Here is an 18,664-nt window from a genome sequence, read left to right as displayed (position 1 = left end):
AACCAAGGATGTATCAAACAATCAAGTTCACCTTCCGTGGGACGACGATCGAAACACATCGAAACAAAATATCACTACGTCCGGGAGTTGCAGCAGAACGGCGAAATCGAACTTCGGTACTGCCCGACGGGAGAAATGGTGGCGGACATGCTGACCAAGCCACTTCAAGCCGTGAAGCTGAAACTGTTCCGGGAGGCTGCCGGTGTCCTGCCGTCGAGGAGGAGTGTGGGAGATAGCGACGAGCTAGGAACAAGCAAGCCATGACTTTTATAATCTATGACAGCCATTAATAAAATGTTCATTCGTTATTAGAACCTTAAACAATACAGACGTTTACCTTAATCGATCTACGGCCATTTCCAACAAGAACAGACTATCTTTTAAACGCGAAGTATCTGAAGAAACATGGAATGGGCCATCGAACACCGAAAGCGTATGGTATATGTACCTCGGAACAAGAACGATATAGCGGACTGTGCCAATAGATCCTTCAACCCGTTTCTAGTTCTAGCGATGGCTAGAAACATGTAGAAAAGAACGTAGATAGGAAATATACAAAGTAGAAGGAAAGAGACATGACAGGGATTGAATCCAGAAACTACTGCATACGAATCAGAAGCGGTAGCCACGCAAGAAGTGTGACACTAAGTATTAAACCAAGAAAGTTCAAGTACATAGCGCCAATGAGTTAATTCTTCTGGAACACGAAGAGGCGGTGTTTTTATCACCGAATGATGTTGTCCAGGAAGGAAGTGCCGAGCAAGGACGAAAACGAATAAGTTCAGAAAACCCAGGAACCGGCATGACTTCCTGGCAGAAATCTCACAAGAATAGACGTTTTTACACGTTTAGCTCCCATTACACATGGCACATATTTAGCCAAACAAGCCCGACAAAAGGCCAACACAACGTGAATCATAGCAACGTTGGATGAATGTCAGACTGCAATGACAAATATTTGACATTACAACGAACAGTCTAATGGCACCATTAAAGTTTATTTACTTCTCAATAAAATGAAGTATTGTGTGTTGTGCTGTCCGCTGTGTTGAACTCGGTTGGATTAGTTCATGTTAGTTTTAAAAAGAACCTTAACCTTGAAAACAGGGATTACTTCGGATACTTCACTTATAAAAATAGAATAGCAACGGAAAGAAAACAACTCAACTCCAAGAAAGGAACACATGGTTTGTTTTGCATTTTCAGTGTATTCTTATCATTATCGTTACTTTTCATGTCTTGTCAAATGTCATTCATTAATTGTGTCGGTTTTGTTACGTGTATCGCATAGCGCGCTTTTTCATTATCGGTTTGCTGTCACGCCACAATGCATGGTTACCGTTAAGATAGTAAATGTAACTGCTTTATTTTTCTCATGTTGCGTGTTTTTTTCTTCTTCTGGGCTTCTTTATTCCAATGGGTGTGGTGACTCTGTCCATATTTCATTCTACTATGCAAGTAAACCTTCTTCTGTTCATACCTTAAAGTGTAGATTAAGGTGGCCCACACTTATATGAAAAACAAAAATTTCGAAAAATGCCAAGTCTTACCTCCTTAATCAGTTGTTTTGGACTCCCAGAAGCTACGTTCAAAATTTGAGCAAAATCGATTGAGCCTAAGGGGGCGCTCAAAACGCTTGAAGTTTGTATGGGAAAGCTTGGCCAAATGTATGCAGAAATTTTAAGTTTACGAATTTTGCCGCTAGGAGGCGCTGTAAGCGTTCAATAATCAAACCCTTTGGTATTATTGTAGGTGACTATATGCCAGACAACTTTGTCGAAGACCGCAAAGTGATCCAACGTCTGCGAAAAAAGTTATACCCTAGGAAAAGTGAGGATAAACTTTATTGTTATTTTTCCAATACATGTAAAGGAATAATATCAATAATGAAATCTCAATACTTTACCTCACTTTACCTAGGGTATAACTTTTTTCATAGCCGTCGGATCACTTCACGGTCTTCGACAAAGTTCTCTGGCATATAGTCACCTACAATAATACCAAAGGGTGTGATTATTGAACGCTTACAGCGCCTCCTAGCGGCAAAATTCGAAAACTTAAAATTTCTGCATACATTTGGCCAAGTTTTCCCATACAAACTTCAAGCGTTTTGAGCGCCCCCTTAGGCTCAATTGATTTTGCTCAAATTTTGAACGTAGCTTCTGGGAGTCCAAAACATCTGATTGAGGAGGTAAGACTGGGCATTTTTTGAAATTTTTGTTTTTCATATAAGTGTGGGCCACCCTAGTGTAGATTGTATGCTGCTTGCCATTGTTTCCAACGGCTTCCTTACTTTTGCTTAACACAACACACATATCATTTACTTTTTCTTCATGTAAATCTACTTTCCCAACCGTTTCCGCATCATCTGCGCAGAAGCCGAAGGGATTTCAATAAGACTAATGCAATACTCTTACGCACACACAAAAAAAACTGCGATCCTTATCCATTGTCTGTAGTAGAGTCAGTTCTTGAAACACGCACACACAATCTCTCTCTCGATTTGCCTCCTTAAGTAGGTATTATTACTTCATAAAGTGAGATTAAACACTGCACACACGTCAGCTTGATCTAATGTTTTTTAACGTTTCTTCATATAATCATCTGTGGGTGGATGACGAATTCGGATTCGCAGTTGTTGTCGTCGATCTATATATATAGAGAGAGAAAGTTGTTCGAATGGGCTCTGTCTGGCGCTGTTCGCTTACTCGTTTAAATAATGTGTATAAGTAGGGGGGCTTTCCTTCCAGTCGAGAACACAAAAAAGCTGTTTTCAGCAGATCCTTAGTTCTTTGCAAATTCAATGAATTGATAATCGTCGGTTAACGCGAGTAATAATGGTTTTTGCCTTTAATTATGTAATTATAAAAATAGGAGCTGATTTCGATTTTCACACGCGCGTTTTCTGTTTGTGTTTGCGATTTATATAAATAATAATAAGCTATAATTTGTTTTAAAATTAAAACGTTAAATCATTAATTTTAAGTAATATGAATATCACAACATTTCTTGTTTTTATCCCTTAGTTTTAAAAGATTTAGTTCGTTTTGTGGCTTTGATGGAAAGTGACTGAAGAAACAAGCAGCGGAGTGATTCTTGGCGGAAAACAACGAAATATTTCGGAAACCATTTGAACAAACTTATACCTAAAAGTACCGAAGTCATTGATTTTTGTCGAGAAAATTAAATTTCAAATGGAAAATGAAGACTTCTAGAAAATTTCATGAAATTTGCTTTTTCGGTCATTTAGCACAATGGTCGTTTGGCATAAGCGAGCTAATTCTGCGAGTCGTGTGAGGTGAGACTATTCGAATGAGATTGCAAAAGTCGATTCGCTCCCATTCGATTTACATACGTTAGTCGTCTCATTTTTTTTAGACGAAAGTGGCACGACTTGCAGGATAAGCCTGATAGCTAAATTGAAATGAAGAACCGAGGTTATTTTATGTCGAACGGCATTATGGAAAGGTATGCCGAATGGGTATTTTGTCAAACAACAACAACGTTATGCAAATCGGCATTGTACCAAATAGGGTATACATTAAAAAATTGGAATTGTTTTGATAATCTGTGTTAAGCAGTCCAATTTTGAAATTAGGAATCATCCACAAAAAAGTTACTTCAGTTTTTTCCAAACTCACAAAAAAATAGAGAGAAAGATTTAGAGGAACAGTGCACGCTAAAAGAAATTCAGTTTATTTTCGTGTATGTACGACACACCAATCGCGCTCAACAATGGGGTTTGCCCCATTTCCAAAGTGAGAGAAAAATAGCTCAGTTCAGTTCTCGTTATGGGCGAAAAAATCTCCTTGGTGAAGGATACCAAATGTGTTCCACCTGCAAGGGAGGAACAAGTACGTTCATTGATTTTTCTGGGGATTCGAAGGAATTATTTGGTTTGACTTCTTCGAATAAAACTAATACAACGAAATGGTTGCTAGATTAACATTTTTCGTATTCACTCACCGTGATCTAGTGTGCGTTGAAAGTTGATAAGTTCAAATTCGAGTAGGAAACTCATTAATCCTAACACTAAAGGGGGGGGGGAAACTTTAGTTGCTTTCAGAAATATAAAATTATAAGAAAAAAAAACGGGAAGAGGATGAATTTGGTTTTCTCTTAAAAATATGCAAACGGAAAAGTTCCCCGGGGGCATCAGACAAGGGCGCAACACATAGCAGGCTGTTTTGTGGTAAAGACTAGGAACGTTTTCTTCGAATGGATCTCTCTGTGTTTAAAAAATCTCGCGAGTTGGATTGAGATCATAATAAAAAGATAAATACACCATCTTTCATCTCCATTAGGGTGATTACGCGAAGGGGTTACCTGGCGGTTGTTGCTGCGTCGTTGGCTGATGCAGAAGGGCGTGTGCTGGAACAATGAACTGATTGGTACCGCTAGAGCTCGAGCTGCTGATTAGATCAAGACTGGGAAAAGATGTGCTGCTGCTGCTGTTGATTGGAAGGAATTGTTGCTGCAATTCCAACGGTGCAGGTCAGGCCTCGGTCCCGCCGACCATCGACGAGGAGCAGTTCTTGGGCGTGTAGACCGACGCGTTTGGATCCAGACTGGAGGGACAGTTGTTTGAGTTTTGCATTTGTACTATTTGGCCATTGGAGCCAGCGGCAACGGCGGCGGCCACTGTCACCACTCCTGCCGCAGATTGCTGCTGCTGATGGACCGAGTGCGGAATCATTCCGACACCTCCGGTGACCACATTTGTTCCAGCTCCCACGACACCGGAGGACATGGCCGCGGTCGGAGTCGTGATCGTCGAAGTCAGCACTCCCAGCTGGCTCAATTGACTGATCAATGGCGGCGAGTTCATCACAATGTGCGACATGGGACTGGGTTGTCCGTTCAACGAGGATTGCGACAGCAACTGCGGGGCGTCAGCCAATCGCATTCCACCTCCGCTGCCGCCTCCCGAAGATGGTCCACCCGGAACCGACAGGCAAAGCGATTCACCGGCCACCCCAGGCATTACTGCCAAAAGTTGCACGATTTTCGCCTTCAGGTCCATAATCTCCTTCTCCTTAGTACGAACGGCACCTACAACGAAAAATAATGATTATTGGAGAGGGTTGCGCTTAAATTGAGCGGAAAATCCTCACAGGAAGCAATCTCCAGTTGCCGCCGAGCGTCGCCGAGGGCCGAGAATAAGTCCAGCTTAACTCTCGTTTCGGCCGACAGATTCTTCTCCAGAGTGGCGTTCTTGTCCTGCATTGCTGCCAGGGCCGACATGAGCACCTCGGAGCTCTGCTGAGATTCGCGGTTTCGTAGCTGCACTTCGATCTTTCGCATCTATGAAAGCAAAAATGTTTAGAGATCAATCACACAGCTAGCAGCACCTTCCCATCCGTAATACCTCCTGTTCAAAGTTCCGATTCTGCGTTTCGGCGTTGTGCTTTGCGTCCTCCGAGTTGATCAGCTCCCGCCGCAGCTTTTGGATGTCCATCTCCAGCTGTTGGCGCTTGAGCTTGCACGAATCGCCACATTCGGCCCGGGCAGCTTTTTCCTCGGCCTGTTTTCGGTGCTTGCGTTCGTTCTGCAGCTGGGACTCCAGCGACTGGCGGACGCGTCGCTCTTCTCCCAGCCGTCGTTCGACCGTTTGCATATTCTGTCGTTCCTGTTGCCGTTGCGTGGTCAGGTCTTGGAATCTGGGAATGGAAGAGGGAAAGAAATAAGTGAGCCACGGAAAGTGAGATGCAATAGGTTGGATCGCGCTGTTGATGAGTCTTCACATGTTTCTCTGTTTCGCTAATCGCCGATCAGTACTCTTAGGCGATATAACAAATCGACTATGTACAATGACTAGATTAAACCCAGCTTCTGCTCATGATACAACTTCGACATTTGGAAATTGAGTAAAATATCCAACAACTTATTTCAAAGATGGAAAAGAGACAGACTAAATACTCGCCTCAAACGCCTCATAGAATACATAAACCACAAAAGAGACGAGTTATAGTTCAACACGGTTTTCCGACGAAACTGATTAGGCTGATTCGTACAACACTGTCAAGCATACGGGTTGCGGATGAGCGTTCGTCGTCCTTCGTAACCTTAGACGGATTGTTACGCATTCACATTTGTTGTTCAGCAGTGCTATACTTTCGAAGAAGACAAAGGAGAGCTAACGTGAAAAGTAGCGATAACATCGTCGTACTCCTCGATTATAAATGGAAGACGGCAAAAATAGGTCTTGCAATCAATAGACTACCAGAATTTTGTTTTCCGAGAGGTTCCACTTTTTCACGATATCTTTCGAAGTTCCTCTCGAGATTTCTCCAATAGATCTTCCCGGAGTAGCTGCAACATTTCACCTGGATTCATTTCGATATTTTTTTTTTGGGATTTGTGACAACAAATATCGTAGCTCATCTCAGGAGGTATGTATTCCGAAAAAAACTCCTGTAAAAATCCCTGGAAGAACACGCAACTAAAAGAGAAATTTCAAAAGTAACTGGAATCTCTAGACAGTTCCCAAAGAAGCCTCTTGAATGAAATGGCGGGAGAAACTCCATGAGATATATCAGCAAAAACTCCCAAAAATGAACTTCAGAAGAATTTCAGAAAAAAATCTTTGGAGAAAGTTCAGGATAAATCTTGAAAAACTTCAAGAGACAACCCGGGAGTGACTACGGAAAAAACTAAGGAATATTCTGGAAGAAATTTCAAAAGAAATCCCACGAAAACATCAAAGAAACTCGGAGAAATTCCGGGAAAAACTATAGAAGAAATCTCTTGGAAATCTCTTAAAGAAATTACAGGAGAAACTCCGGAAGAAATCCCGTTAGGAATTCTGCTGGGAACAATACAGTGAAGCCCTTCCTGGAAATCCCGAGAGGAGCTCCTTCCTGAAGAAGTCCTTGGAAAAACTCTAGTAGAAATCCTAGAGAAACTCTGGGAGAAATCCAGTGAAAAACTCCTAGAGAAATTTGTTGCTGAAGCAATAGCGAAAAATCATTAAACAGGAATACCGAGAAAAACTTCAAGAGAAATTCCGCGACAACATCTGAGAAATATCATAAGAGATCTCGGAATAAATCCTGGAAGAAATATGTTATGTTTGTCGAAATTTTATAAAAATTTGTTTGGGTGAAACGCATGAGAAACTCCGGGAAAATTTCCAGGAAGAGCTCTGGAAGCTATACTGAAGAAATTCTGTAAACAAATTCTGCAGGATGAGAATATTTCATGATTTCTGATTTCTGAAAAGAATTGTTTAAAATATTCTCTAATGTCTGCAAAAGGTTTCTTTTAAAAACGTTCAAGAAAGAAATCCTTATGAAGAAATCCTTGTGGGGCAATTTGTGGAAGGATAGCTTCCAGACTCCTTGAAGTTGAGGAAGACCTACTTATGGATACTTAAAGTCCCGGCTGAAAACTGTTGGTCCAGGAGCGGTTCCAGTGGAGAAAGATTCTTCATTCGCTGTAGATTCAAAGGAAAATTGTAGCCCACCAATTAATCTAAATGAGTGTAACATCTGAATCAAAAGTCCACTTACTTGTTATGCAATTCATCGAAATCCTTCTGTTTGGCCTGCAAACAGGTCTTCAGGTTCCCAATATTCGAATCGTACTTTTGCCGCATCTCGTTATCCCCTTGCTTCAGACTGTTGATCTCGGTGCGGAGCTTCTTGGCGTCTGCCTCCAGCCGGCTGCAAGCGTCGCACACTTTCGGCACCACCGGCGGAGGCACCGGTTGGGTCTGCGGCGCAAGTGCCGCAGCGTTCGAACTGATCACCGTAGAACCGGTGGTTGTCGGGCTGTTCGGGCCCCCGTTTTGAGTATTGTTCGAGACTGTGCTGCTGTTGCTGTTGCTGCTGGCTGCGGCGTGCAGATCTTGCTGTTGCTGTTGATCGTGGTGGTTGTGATGGTGGTGATGGTTGTGCAGATGATTGTCTTTGGAAGTCATCGACGTCGTCGCAGTGGAGGTGGTCGTAGTAGCCGCTGATGTGGATACCGTCGCTGTCGCAGCAGCCGCCGTCGTCGTCAGCGTCGTGATCGAGGAAGCCAAAGCAAGGGTTGCTGCGAGGCGTACCGCTGCCAAGTGATTGGCGTTCTCCTTTTGTTTTACGCGATTCTTGCGGCCGGAACGATTCGTCTTCGGTTCTGCCGGAGGATCGTTCTCTATGTGATTGTGCTGCTGTACTTGCTGTTGCTGCTGCTGGTGAGAATGCAGATCCACGTCACAGTTGATCACGTGGCCATTTTGTTGACCCTTGCTTCGATTTCCTCCTCCACTGTCATGGTTACTTTCATTGGCCTGCAAATGAACAAAAAAGATGATAAGAAATGTTTTACAATTATTCTTAAATTCCCTAAAAAACACTAAGGGGCCATCCATTAAGTACGTCACGGTCCTAGGGGGGAGGGGGGGGGGGGGTTTGTGAAGGTGTGACAAGCAATGTATTAGGTATAGGAAAAACCCGTACGAAGGGGGGAGGGGGGTCAAAAATTTCCAATTTTAGCGTGACGTACTTAATGGATGCTCCCTAACTAAGCGACCTAGAACCATTCTTATTACCTGCGTAGACTTGTTGGTACTGCCGCCGCCGCCGCCGCCACTGTTTGTGTGATGATAACTATTTGAAGAGAGACTATCAAAGTGAGACTTTTGGCCCGTCGTCAAGTCGCAGTCTTTTTTCTCCTTCGGAGACATGGCAGCACCGTTCGTGTGTGAACTATCGTGCGATCGTGAGCCCTCCTTAGCACAATTACTGCTCCCAGTACTGTTCTGCTGCTGCTGCTGGTGATATGAATAACTGTTGGCTTTCCCACTCGGCGTACCGGACCCATCTTTGTCCAAACTCTTCCGATGAAGGTGCTTCGAATGACTCACTCCGCCATTCATCGTGCTGTTTCCGCTGCTACTGCCGGTAGGCGTTGAACTCGATCCTGCCGTGCTCCCAACTCCGGCATGACCATTGGCGTGACTCGTGGGCGTCACATTGCTCTGTGATTTGTTATGACTTTGAGCGTTCTTACTACTATGGTGGTGATGGTGATGTCCTCCACCGCCACTGCTGTTGCTACTATTACTACTACTAGTACTGATGGTGCTGCTGCTCTGCAGCTGTACCGCCGTGGCCGTCACCGAGAGTTCCTTCTGCTGGGCAGAAGGCGATAGTTGGTGATCCGGCTGCGGCTGGTCGACGGACGAATTCGTTTCACCGTTCAGGGTGGACTCGTCCTTTGGCAGAGCCTCCTGCAACAACTGCATGTAGAAGTCATTGTCCTTGGCCACCTCGCGCTGCTTGCGCTGCCTTATTCGATAGCCTACGTAGCTCTTGAAGCCGAACCCGAGCGTTACCACCGGGTAGCCAATGCTGTAATGGGGTTCAAGATTAGTACAATTTTCAAGAGATACTACACTTATTTCTTATGCTAATACGAAATACTCACCAGTGCGCCGCAAATGGTCGGCAGAGATCTAGATGTGGAATGTTTCGACTATCCTTCCACCGGATGGCGGCTTCCAGATAGACGAACAGTATCCACAGAATGATGGTTGGCAGACAGATTCCTTTATCTGAAACGAAAAAGTATCCATCATTAAATTCGACGCAAATTCTTGAAGGAAGCAGAACTCACCTGTATGCCAAACATACTGCACCCACACGTAGGTGCTGGCAGCGAAGAACAACCACTGCACCGGGATGAAGAACAAACACACTAGGTCCGAGGTGATGGCAATGCAGACGAACAGTACCGAGAAAGCCTGAAATGGAGACGCATGTGTTTACATGGGTGTACCAGATCTATGATATTTACGAGGTTTTAACCAAATCTTACCAGTCCTTTGTATTTGAACGAGTCATAGACTGAGCGGAGTAGCAGCCAGAACGGCCACAGGAATTCAAACCGGAACTCGAGCAAGAAGTCAGCCGTGATTACGAACGCCCATAGTAGAAGGAATTTTACGTACAGCAGTGTGTTGCTGGAAGAGAGTGGACAAAATATAGTAGATTAATTTGGAGATCTACTGAACACATTTATATGGTGATATTTTAAAGTTTTCATTCAGTTTGGATAAAGCCTAAATAATATATAAATAGTATGTTAAATACGTTTGTAATACAGCTGATACGTTGTAAAGTAGATTTAGTAGTAGTAGATCACCAATATTAACTTCTTTTCCCGATCAGCCTAGATAGCTGTGTAGTGTCGGTAGCGGTTAGTTCAACTGGCTAAGAATAGCACTACGGACCGCCTGTTCCAGTGGTAGGAATCCACTAATCAGGTGACCCCTAATTCATGGTGTTATGCGGCTTTACGCTTACCGTGCCTAGGAATGAATGGTTAGGGGGGTCTTATAAAAACCTAATCGCAAACGGAGCCTGTGGAGTACCAGGGCACCCTCCACAGTATTTGCCCTTACTGTGCTAACCGGAGCAATAGCGCGGTGGACCTTGTGTTTCTCCGAGACAATCAGCTGCCCTTCTTCAATCTCATACTTGAGGCTGAATAAGGGCGGGATTATGAAGATGTTATTAATTAGTTTAGATTTTCACCTATATGGTTTCGCATTATGCGTTTTACACAGTGTATTCTGTGCATCCTCGCCTTTGGCGCACTCAAATCGATACCGATCTGGCTTTATTGTTGCTGTTCTTTTTTGTGCTGTGATTGTTAAGAGTTTAATCTTGCCTAGTTTGGGTAGTGGCTACGGTTAGGATAGCTCAGATCAATCTTCAGCACAAAAGAACAGCAACGATCAATCTTTGTAGACTTATGCAAAATGGTACAGCCCAAGTGGCGTTAGTCCAAGAACCTTACTTTCGTAAGGGGAATTTCTATTTAGGAAACCTTGTGAATCCGGTGTTTGCTTCTTTCAGTAAAAATGAAATGGCAAACTCACGTGTCATGCCTCGAGCATGTGTGCTTGTCAACAACGCAATCGTTGCTACACTCATCTCTGAACTAACTACCAGAGATGTATGTGCTATCATAATAGATGTATCTGTTGGAAACCTCAACAGGAAATACGTTTATTGTTCGGTTTATTTACCGCATGATGAACCATCCCCTACGGATGCTTTCAAACAAGTCATCGCATACTGCACTTCAAAAGGCCTTCCGCTAATTGTTGGTAGTGATGCTAATGCTCACCATATAATCTGGGGCAGCTCAGACATCAATTTGAGAGGCTCCAGTTTGATGGAATACTTAAGTAGTACAGATCTTGGATTACTTAACATAGGCAACCGCCCAACCTTCATGGTATCTGGTAGAGAGGAAGTGTTAGACATAACGCTTTGCTCTAGCAGAATTAGTCATGAGCTGACCAATTGGCATGTGTCAGATGAAGAATCTTTATCTGACCATCGTTACATCTTGTTTGAACATGTGAATGTTACTTCGCAAACTTTGCGTTTCAGGAATCCCCGGTCAACCAACTGGGATCTCTTTACCGATTTGGTTGCAGCCAAATTTCATGGATACTCACCATCAATTGACACCCCAAGTGATTTAGATGATGCCGTTGATACTACAACGGCCTTCATCATGGAAGCTTTTGAAGAAGCCTGCCCTCTGCGGTCTGTGAAGACCACAAGAGGAACCCCTTGGTGGAACTCCGATCTGGCGAAGCTCAGGAAACAATGTAGAAAGAGTTGGAACAGACGACGTTCGGCTGGATCGGAGGCTTTCAGGTCGGCTCGCAAGGCCTACCAGAAAGCTCTTCGGTCTGCTGAACGATCCGGCTGGAAAAACCTTTGTACAAATGTTTCCAGTCTGAGTGAAGCCAGTCGATTGAACAAAATCCTTGCAAAATCTAAGGATTTTCAAGTGAACGAACTTCGTTTGCCAAATGGTGATTTCACTTCCTCTGATGAGGAAGTTTTAGAATGTTTATTCAGTACACACTTCCCCGGATGTGTGGATATTACATCTTCGGATGAACCTGATGTCTTTTCTTGTAGTTATGATTCTTTAGCTTCGGCTCGGAGTATCATAACTTTAGAATCGATTGAATGGGCACTTAATAGCTTTGCTCCTTTCAAATCTCCTGGGGCAGATGGGATTTATCCTATTTTGCTTCAGAAGGGATTTGATCATTTCAAATATGTTTTGAAACAACTACTTGTTTGCAGTTTTGCTACAGGGTATATTCCCAAATCCTGGCGGGATATTACTGTGAAGTTTATTCCGAAATTGGGTCGCGCGTCGTATGAAGAAGCAAAGAGCTTCAGACCTATCAGTTTGACCTCTTTTCTTCTGAAATGCTTAGAACGCATAGTCGATCATCACATCCGTGATGTTCATCTGGCCAATGTGCCTCTTCATGTGAACCAACATGCTTACCAATCTGGAAAGTCCACTGTGACTCTTTTACACAAAGTTGTTTACGATATCGAGAAGGCATTCGCTCAAAAGCAATCCTGCTTGGGTGTTTTCTTAGATATCGAGGGTGCCTTTGACAACGTGCCTTTCGATGCCATATTGGAAGCCGCATGGGGTCATGGTATATCTCCAATGATTTCCAATTGGATTCACCAAATGCTCAAAAACCGACATCTTTTCTCGACATTGCGTCAAGCGGCGATTAGGAAATTGAGTGTTTGTGGATGCCCCCAAGGGGGAGTCTTATCACCACTTTTATGGAATCTCGTAGCAGATACGCTATTGAGGCAACTCAATAATAGCGGTTTTCCTACTTATGGTTTTGCCGACGACTACCTAACATTGTTAGTCGGTATGTGCATCAACACCCTTTTCGACCTGATGCAAAACGCTCTTCAGGTAGTTGAGGGTTGGTGTCGCCAATATGGCCTTTCGGTAAATCCGAGTAAAACATCTATTGTTCTTTTCACGGAAAAGCGAAACCGTAATGGTGTTCGAACTTTGCGTCTCTTTGATTCTGAAATCAATGTGACTGAACAGGTAAAGTACGTTGGAGTCATTCTTGATTCCAAGCTTTCCTGGACACCTCATGTTGAGTTCAGAATCAAGAAAGCTTGTATGGCCTTCGGGCAATGCCGGCGAACCTTTGGTACAACTTGGGGTCTAAAACCCAAGTATATCAAATGGATCTACACAACTGTTGTTCGGCCAATATTGGCTTATGGATGTCTTGTGTGGTGGCAAAAGGGGGAAGTGAGAACGGTCCAATCAAAGTTAGGCCATCTCCAAAGGATGTGCTTAATGGCGATGTCTGGAGCGTTCTCTTCAACTCCTACGGCAGCGCTCGAAGTTCTCTTTGACGTTGCCCCACTACACATTCATCTCAAACAAGAAGCACTTTCTGGCACTTACCGCCTATGGGTACTCGGTTTACTAGAGGAAACTCCTGTGAACCGCAGTTCAACACACACCTCGTTGTTTCCACTTTTGGTGAATTGGGACAAAGTTGTCCTTGCTCCAAGTGATCTTACAATTGCTTGTAATTTTCCATATAGGACATTTTCCACGAAATTCCCTTCCCGGGAAGAGTGGACATCTGGTTATCTGGAGAGAAGTATTTCAGACGGCATCGTATGCTACACTGGTGGCTCCCTTCTCGAAGGTCGAGCAGGTGCTGGTGTTTATTCTCGTGAGCTAAGGCTGTATCAGTCTTATTCACTTGGCAGACACTGCACCGTTTTTCAGGCCGAAATCTTTGCTCTTATGTGCGGAGTGCAATCAGCACTTCAGCAGCACGTAATGGGCAAAGTAATATACTTCTGTTCAGATAGCCAGGCTGCTATTAAAGCACTTGCTTCGGCCAACTCCAGGTCGAAGATAGTTATCGCTTGTCGAACTCAAATTGAGGAGCTGAATTCAGCAAACACTGTTCACCTTGTATGGGTACCTGGCCATTCTTCCATCGCTGGAAATGAATTGGCTGATGAGTTAGCTCGCACTGGAGCATCACATGACTTCATTGGCCCTGAGCCAGCTATTCCGGTATCCAAGTGTTGGGTGAAGCTTCAGATTGACACCTGGGCTGCCACTCAGCACAAACAATACTGGAATAGTTTGGAGTCATGTCGTCAAACAAAATTGTATTGTACTGAGCCATCTCTAGGGGTGGCAAAGTATCTAACAAATCTGTCAAAGCAGAATTGCAGCATGCTGGTCAAAGCATTGACTGGCCATTGCCGACTCAGTTATCACATGGCGAATATTCAGCAAGCTGATTCATTTGCATGTGATAGCTGTGAATCCGATTATGGAACTTCGTATCATTTAATATGTAACTGTCCAGTTTTTGCGCAATTGCGTTTCCGAGTACTCGGGAAACACTTATTAAGTGAAACTGACTTCAGAAACCTGAATCTTCAGGACGTTCTGTTGTTCTTGACCCGCTGTGGTAAAGAGCTATAGGCTCTCTTTACGCTTTATGCATTCTCACAGTGCCCTTCTCTGGGCGCTGTTCGAACCCATTGTGGCACGCTTATGCGTTATTACAGTGTCCTTTTCAGGACGCTATGTGAACCCATTGTGGTACGCTTTTGCGAGTATGACGATCCTATTCCCTTACCTGTCCTTTCCCATGTCCTATCCTTTTTCCTTCCCTTCTCCGTCAGGTAAATGATGAATAGGCTCGTGTTCATGGCGATGGCACAAATTTCCCGAATGGAGGAGAACGTGCCTCTAGAGCCGACCTACTGATACCTGATACCTGATGGTGATATTTTAAAGTTTTCATTCAGTTTGGATAAAGCCTAAATAATATATAAATAGTATGTTAAATACGTTTGTAATACAGCTGATACGTTGTAAAGTAGATTTAAGAATTTTCTATGAATTGGAGAATGCAATTCATGGAAAATTCGTCGATTGTTTCATGGGAGTGTGTTACGTTTGTAAATTGTTGTATGTGAAGAATTAGCCTAAGTTAATATTCACGAATAAAAAGAAAAAAAAATAGTAAATTGTTGTGAACATTTTGTCAGTTTATTTTGTATGTTATACTAAGGTTTGTACATCTGTCTCTGAAATTTAATGTGCATTTGTAGCGCTTCAAACATTTCAGGAGCAATCCAGTACAAAACACGCAAGCCGTCCCCTAACACGGACATCAAATTGTAGACGGTCTTGTGTTGTTTCCCAAATCAGGATGCCCCATTAGCAGAGATGACATGCTCCTCAGAGTGCTAAGTGAGAAGATAAAAAAATACACAATACTAGATGAACATTTGAAAAGGGCCTATCTGCTTTTTGTAAACAAACATGTTTCTGTCTCTGTAGGGCCCATCTGCATCCACCCACGCATATCAACACCCTTATCAGAAAGAGTGTTCTTCAAGCTATCTGTTAAGGGTGTTGATGTGCGTGGGTGGATGCAGATGGGCCCTACAGAGACAAAACATGTTTGTTTACGCAAAGCGGATAGGCCCTTTTCAAATGTTCGTCTAGAATACACACAGCCTGTCAGATGAGAAAGAGTGCGTGTAAAGAATAATCTTCTGTGTGGTCCGACTGCACGCGCTCGGCATCGTTGTCGCGTCGCGCACGACGGTGAGCGCAGGAAAGCAAGAGAAAGTACCGTGAGGGTGCCTTATTCTGCGCGGCCCCTAATTCTGCGCACTTTCGCACAAAAAGTCATATTTAACCGTTGTTATTATAGTAATCAACTAAACTTATTACAGATAATAATCTCACACATGTATTCCTATGCTACGTTGAACGAAAAATCGAAAAACTGCAGCGCTAGTTGAAAAAATAAATAAAAAATGAATCGACAACAACGCAAATGTCAAAAAATGGCCTCCCTTTGCGGCAGTGCTTAGACGATCGTTCGTGAAAGTTTATCATTTTCGCTCGTAAATAAATGTTTTAAAAATTGTTTTCTGTACTAATCGCTGGACGTAAGTATTCACCACTCTATTCATGGAAGATTACATGCATACTCGCTGTTTTCTGCCGAAAAATAACCATTTTTCTATGCGCGGAATATGGCACACATTTTGATTGGATGTTCGTAAATCTGCGCACAGGTTGACAACATGAGTCCCGGAAGAAAAACAAGGCTGTATACTCCACAGCAAGTTGAATCAGCTATTTCTATGGCAAGGAGAGGCATTTCTATCCGGCAAGCATCCAAAACACATCATATTCCGGAAAGTACTCTAAGAGCTGCGTTGGATCGTGGATCCGTATCTTGCCTTCCGGGAAAACCGACCGTCTTGACTAAGGAAGAGGAGAATCGCATCGTTAAGTGGATAATTGATTCGGCGAGAGTTGGTTTGCCAGTAGATTCCCTGCGCTTGAAAACTTCTGTAGCATATTATCTAAGTATCACACGTAAGTCCGATAATCCCTTTTGTGGGAAAGCTCCTGGACGTAAATGGATGAAACTCTTTCTGGGACGACATCCGAATATTGCTCGAAGAATACCAAGCGCCTTATCTAAGCAGCGGGTGAGTGTTACGGAGAGCGGAATTAGAAAATGGTTCCGTGAAATCGACGAATTCATCCACCAGGAGGAACTACACGACGTTTTTGCCAACCCGCAACGCATCTTCAACATGGACGAAACATCATTACGATTGGTGCCAACGAAGGAGACAGTTTTAGCGGAAACTGGACAGAAATATGTACACACGGCTAACGCAAATTCAGAGAAGGAAGGATACACCGTGCTATTTTCGGCAAATGCAGCCGGCACGCTGGCACCTCCATTAGTTTTGTTCCCGTACAAGAAACGAATTCCAGCAGATATTATTAGCAGCGCACCAGAAGGTTGGTCCATCGGCAAAAATGATTCAGGATGGATGAATCAGGAAACATTCTATTACTACCTGAAACACGTTTTTGAGCCGTGGATTGAGAAAAACAAAATTCCTCGGCCAATTTTGCTATTTGTCGATGGCCACAAATCCCATGTATCGTTTCAAACTACAGACTTTTGCCGAGCAAAGAATATTGAACTGATTTGTCTTTTCCCAAATGCGACACATGTTCTTCAGCCGCTTGATGTGTCGTTTTTCCGAAGTCTGAAGGTGGAATGGAATAAACACCTAATAAGGTGGCGTACTTTTCATGCAGGTGAACCCATTAAACGGCACGAATTTGCACCTTTGATAAAGCAGGCTGTTGATGACGTACATGACATAACTGGTAACCTCATAAACGGGTTCCGCAAATGCGGATTGTGTCCCTGGAACCCGGACGCTGTCCAGTATGACATGCTGTTGAACAAGGAAAATCAGAATCAATCCGGTATAAATACAACAGGATCCGACGCAATCTTCAATTCGACTGACGCCACACCAACTCACAATGCCGTTACAATCTTAGAAGGACTGGAGTCTCATCTTACTTTGCGACAGCTGAAGAATTTTGAGCAAAATCAAAATAAGATCAAATGGATGGGACACGTTGAAAATACTAATTTGTTTTACGTGTGGCAACGTGCCAAACGAGATGTTGCATATGAAAAAAGGTTCCATCCTAACACGACCTCTTCATCTGAAGACAATTCTTTCTGTGGATTTCAAGAACTTGAACTAGACGGTAATATTTTGCAATGGTACAAAATTAAATATTCCACTAAATATAACCAATAATTTCAGCTGAAAGAAAGAAGCTTCATGAAAAGTACCAAGTTACCAACACTGAACAGAGTTTGACCCCAGTGGAAACAAATGTTCTACCGGAAAATGATACTCCAGAGAAACGCACCGGTAATATTCATTGATAACTTTTGTTGTAATTACCTATCCGTTCATGCTTGTTATTTCTATATTTCCAGCCGATCGTCACGCTCATTGCTCAATTGTTGACCACGCTGCAGTAGGGAATAAAACATCAGCTGCAGCAGAAACTGTTTTGGAAAGCCCAGCCAATACAGAGCACGGCATCGAAGACGACTTTTTTGATAAAGCTTTCCAAATACCATCCCTAGCAACGCGCAAAATGTGTACTGCTAAAAGGAACCGGCCAAGACCCCCATCGGTGGCAACCAGCGAGGCATTCAAGGCTTATCATGAGAAGATGGAGAAGGAAAAACATAATCAAGAGCAGCTAAAATTACAAAAGAGGAAGATCCGAGAAGAGAGGAAGTTGGCAGCGAAGAAAAAGTTGGAAGCTCGAGCCGAAAAGTGTAAGAAACAACAAGAATCTTTGAAGAGAAAGCCCAATGGGACAGTAACGAAACTCACAGAGAAGAAAAGAAAAGTAGAACACCGCAACTGATGCCGGTGGACGTGTAGATCGTCCACAGAATTAAAGAAAGAGTAACAGTAAAATAAATAATGATAGATTTTGTTATACTAAGAAAACACTCTTTTAAGAAGCTTTCATATTTATCCCGTCTTCCGAACTTTCCTTTTATTTTGCTATGCTTATTACAATTGCTTTCAGTTGAAAATGTTTCATGTGCTCAGAATACGGTAGTAAACACTTATGTCGAAGACATGGCAAGTTCCAATGGGAGTGTAAAGCCGTCTATAAAAGAAAATAAAGAGTACATGTCAATTTGATCGAATAATCATGTTTCCATTTTAATTATATATATAGGGTATCGCGCTACTTGGGCGGTGGCTTTCTTCGTCTGTTATATTCGTCTGTTTTCCACTATAACTCAGTCAATTGTGAACCAATTGACTTGAAATTTTGTGCACGGGTAGATACTATACCTATCTCACCGCATTCCAAAAATTGTGCCAATTGGTTCAAAATTGACTGAGTTATAGTGGAAAACAGACGAATATAGAAGCCACCGCCCAAG

At 43.1% G+C, this 18,664-nt stretch overlaps 2 protein-coding genes across 14 annotated transcripts in view; one reads left to right on the top strand and one right to left on the bottom strand.

Annotated features, from left to right (window-relative positions):
• Positions 1 to 2,768: 2,768 nt before the first annotated feature.
• Positions 2,769 to 18,664, bottom strand: part of LOC109403162 (macoilin-1) — a 39,722-nt gene continuing 23,826 nt past the window's right edge. For all 13 annotated transcript variants that reach the window (XM_029875690.2, XM_019675903.4, XM_019675904.4 and 10 more), the window contains exons 3-10: positions 9,802 to 9,946; positions 9,601 to 9,727; positions 9,412 to 9,538; positions 8,534 to 9,335; positions 7,512 to 8,272; positions 5,369 to 5,660; positions 5,115 to 5,304; positions 2,769 to 5,052 (exon numbers count right to left, since the gene is read on the bottom strand). In XM_029875690.2, the coding sequence (XP_029731550.2) occupies positions 4,496 to 5,052; positions 5,115 to 5,304; positions 5,369 to 5,660; positions 7,512 to 8,272; positions 8,534 to 9,335; positions 9,412 to 9,538; positions 9,601 to 9,727; positions 9,802 to 9,946 (3,001 nt within the window). In that variant the 3' untranslated portion in view covers positions 2,769 to 4,495. The remainder of the gene's footprint in view (positions 5,053 to 5,114; positions 5,305 to 5,368; positions 5,661 to 7,511; positions 8,273 to 8,533; positions 9,336 to 9,411; positions 9,539 to 9,600; positions 9,728 to 9,801; positions 9,947 to 18,664) is intronic.
• On the top strand, positions 16,122 to 18,446 carry LOC109402167 (uncharacterized). Its single transcript, XM_062860647.1, has 2 exons — positions 16,122 to 17,618; positions 17,687 to 18,446. Exon 1 carries the CDS (start codon positions 16,284 to 16,286, stop codon positions 17,499 to 17,501), a length of 1,218 nt encoding a protein of 405 aa, XP_062716631.1. The 5' UTR covers positions 16,122 to 16,283; the 3' UTR covers positions 17,502 to 17,618; positions 17,687 to 18,446.

This window comes from Aedes albopictus, chromosome 3 (assembly GCF_035046485.1).
Source record: "Aedes albopictus strain Foshan chromosome 3, AalbF5, whole genome shotgun sequence".
Lineage (NCBI taxonomy): Eukaryota > Metazoa > Arthropoda > Insecta > Diptera > Culicidae > Aedes > Aedes albopictus.
The sequence above is the reverse complement of the archived record's forward strand: the minus strand, read 5'-3'. Positions and strand labels throughout refer to the sequence as shown.

Coding starts and splice junctions, on each gene's coding strand:
- LOC109402167 (XM_062860647.1), top strand. CDS start 16,284: ATGAAACTCTTTCTGGGACGACATCCGAATATTGCTCGAAGAATACCA.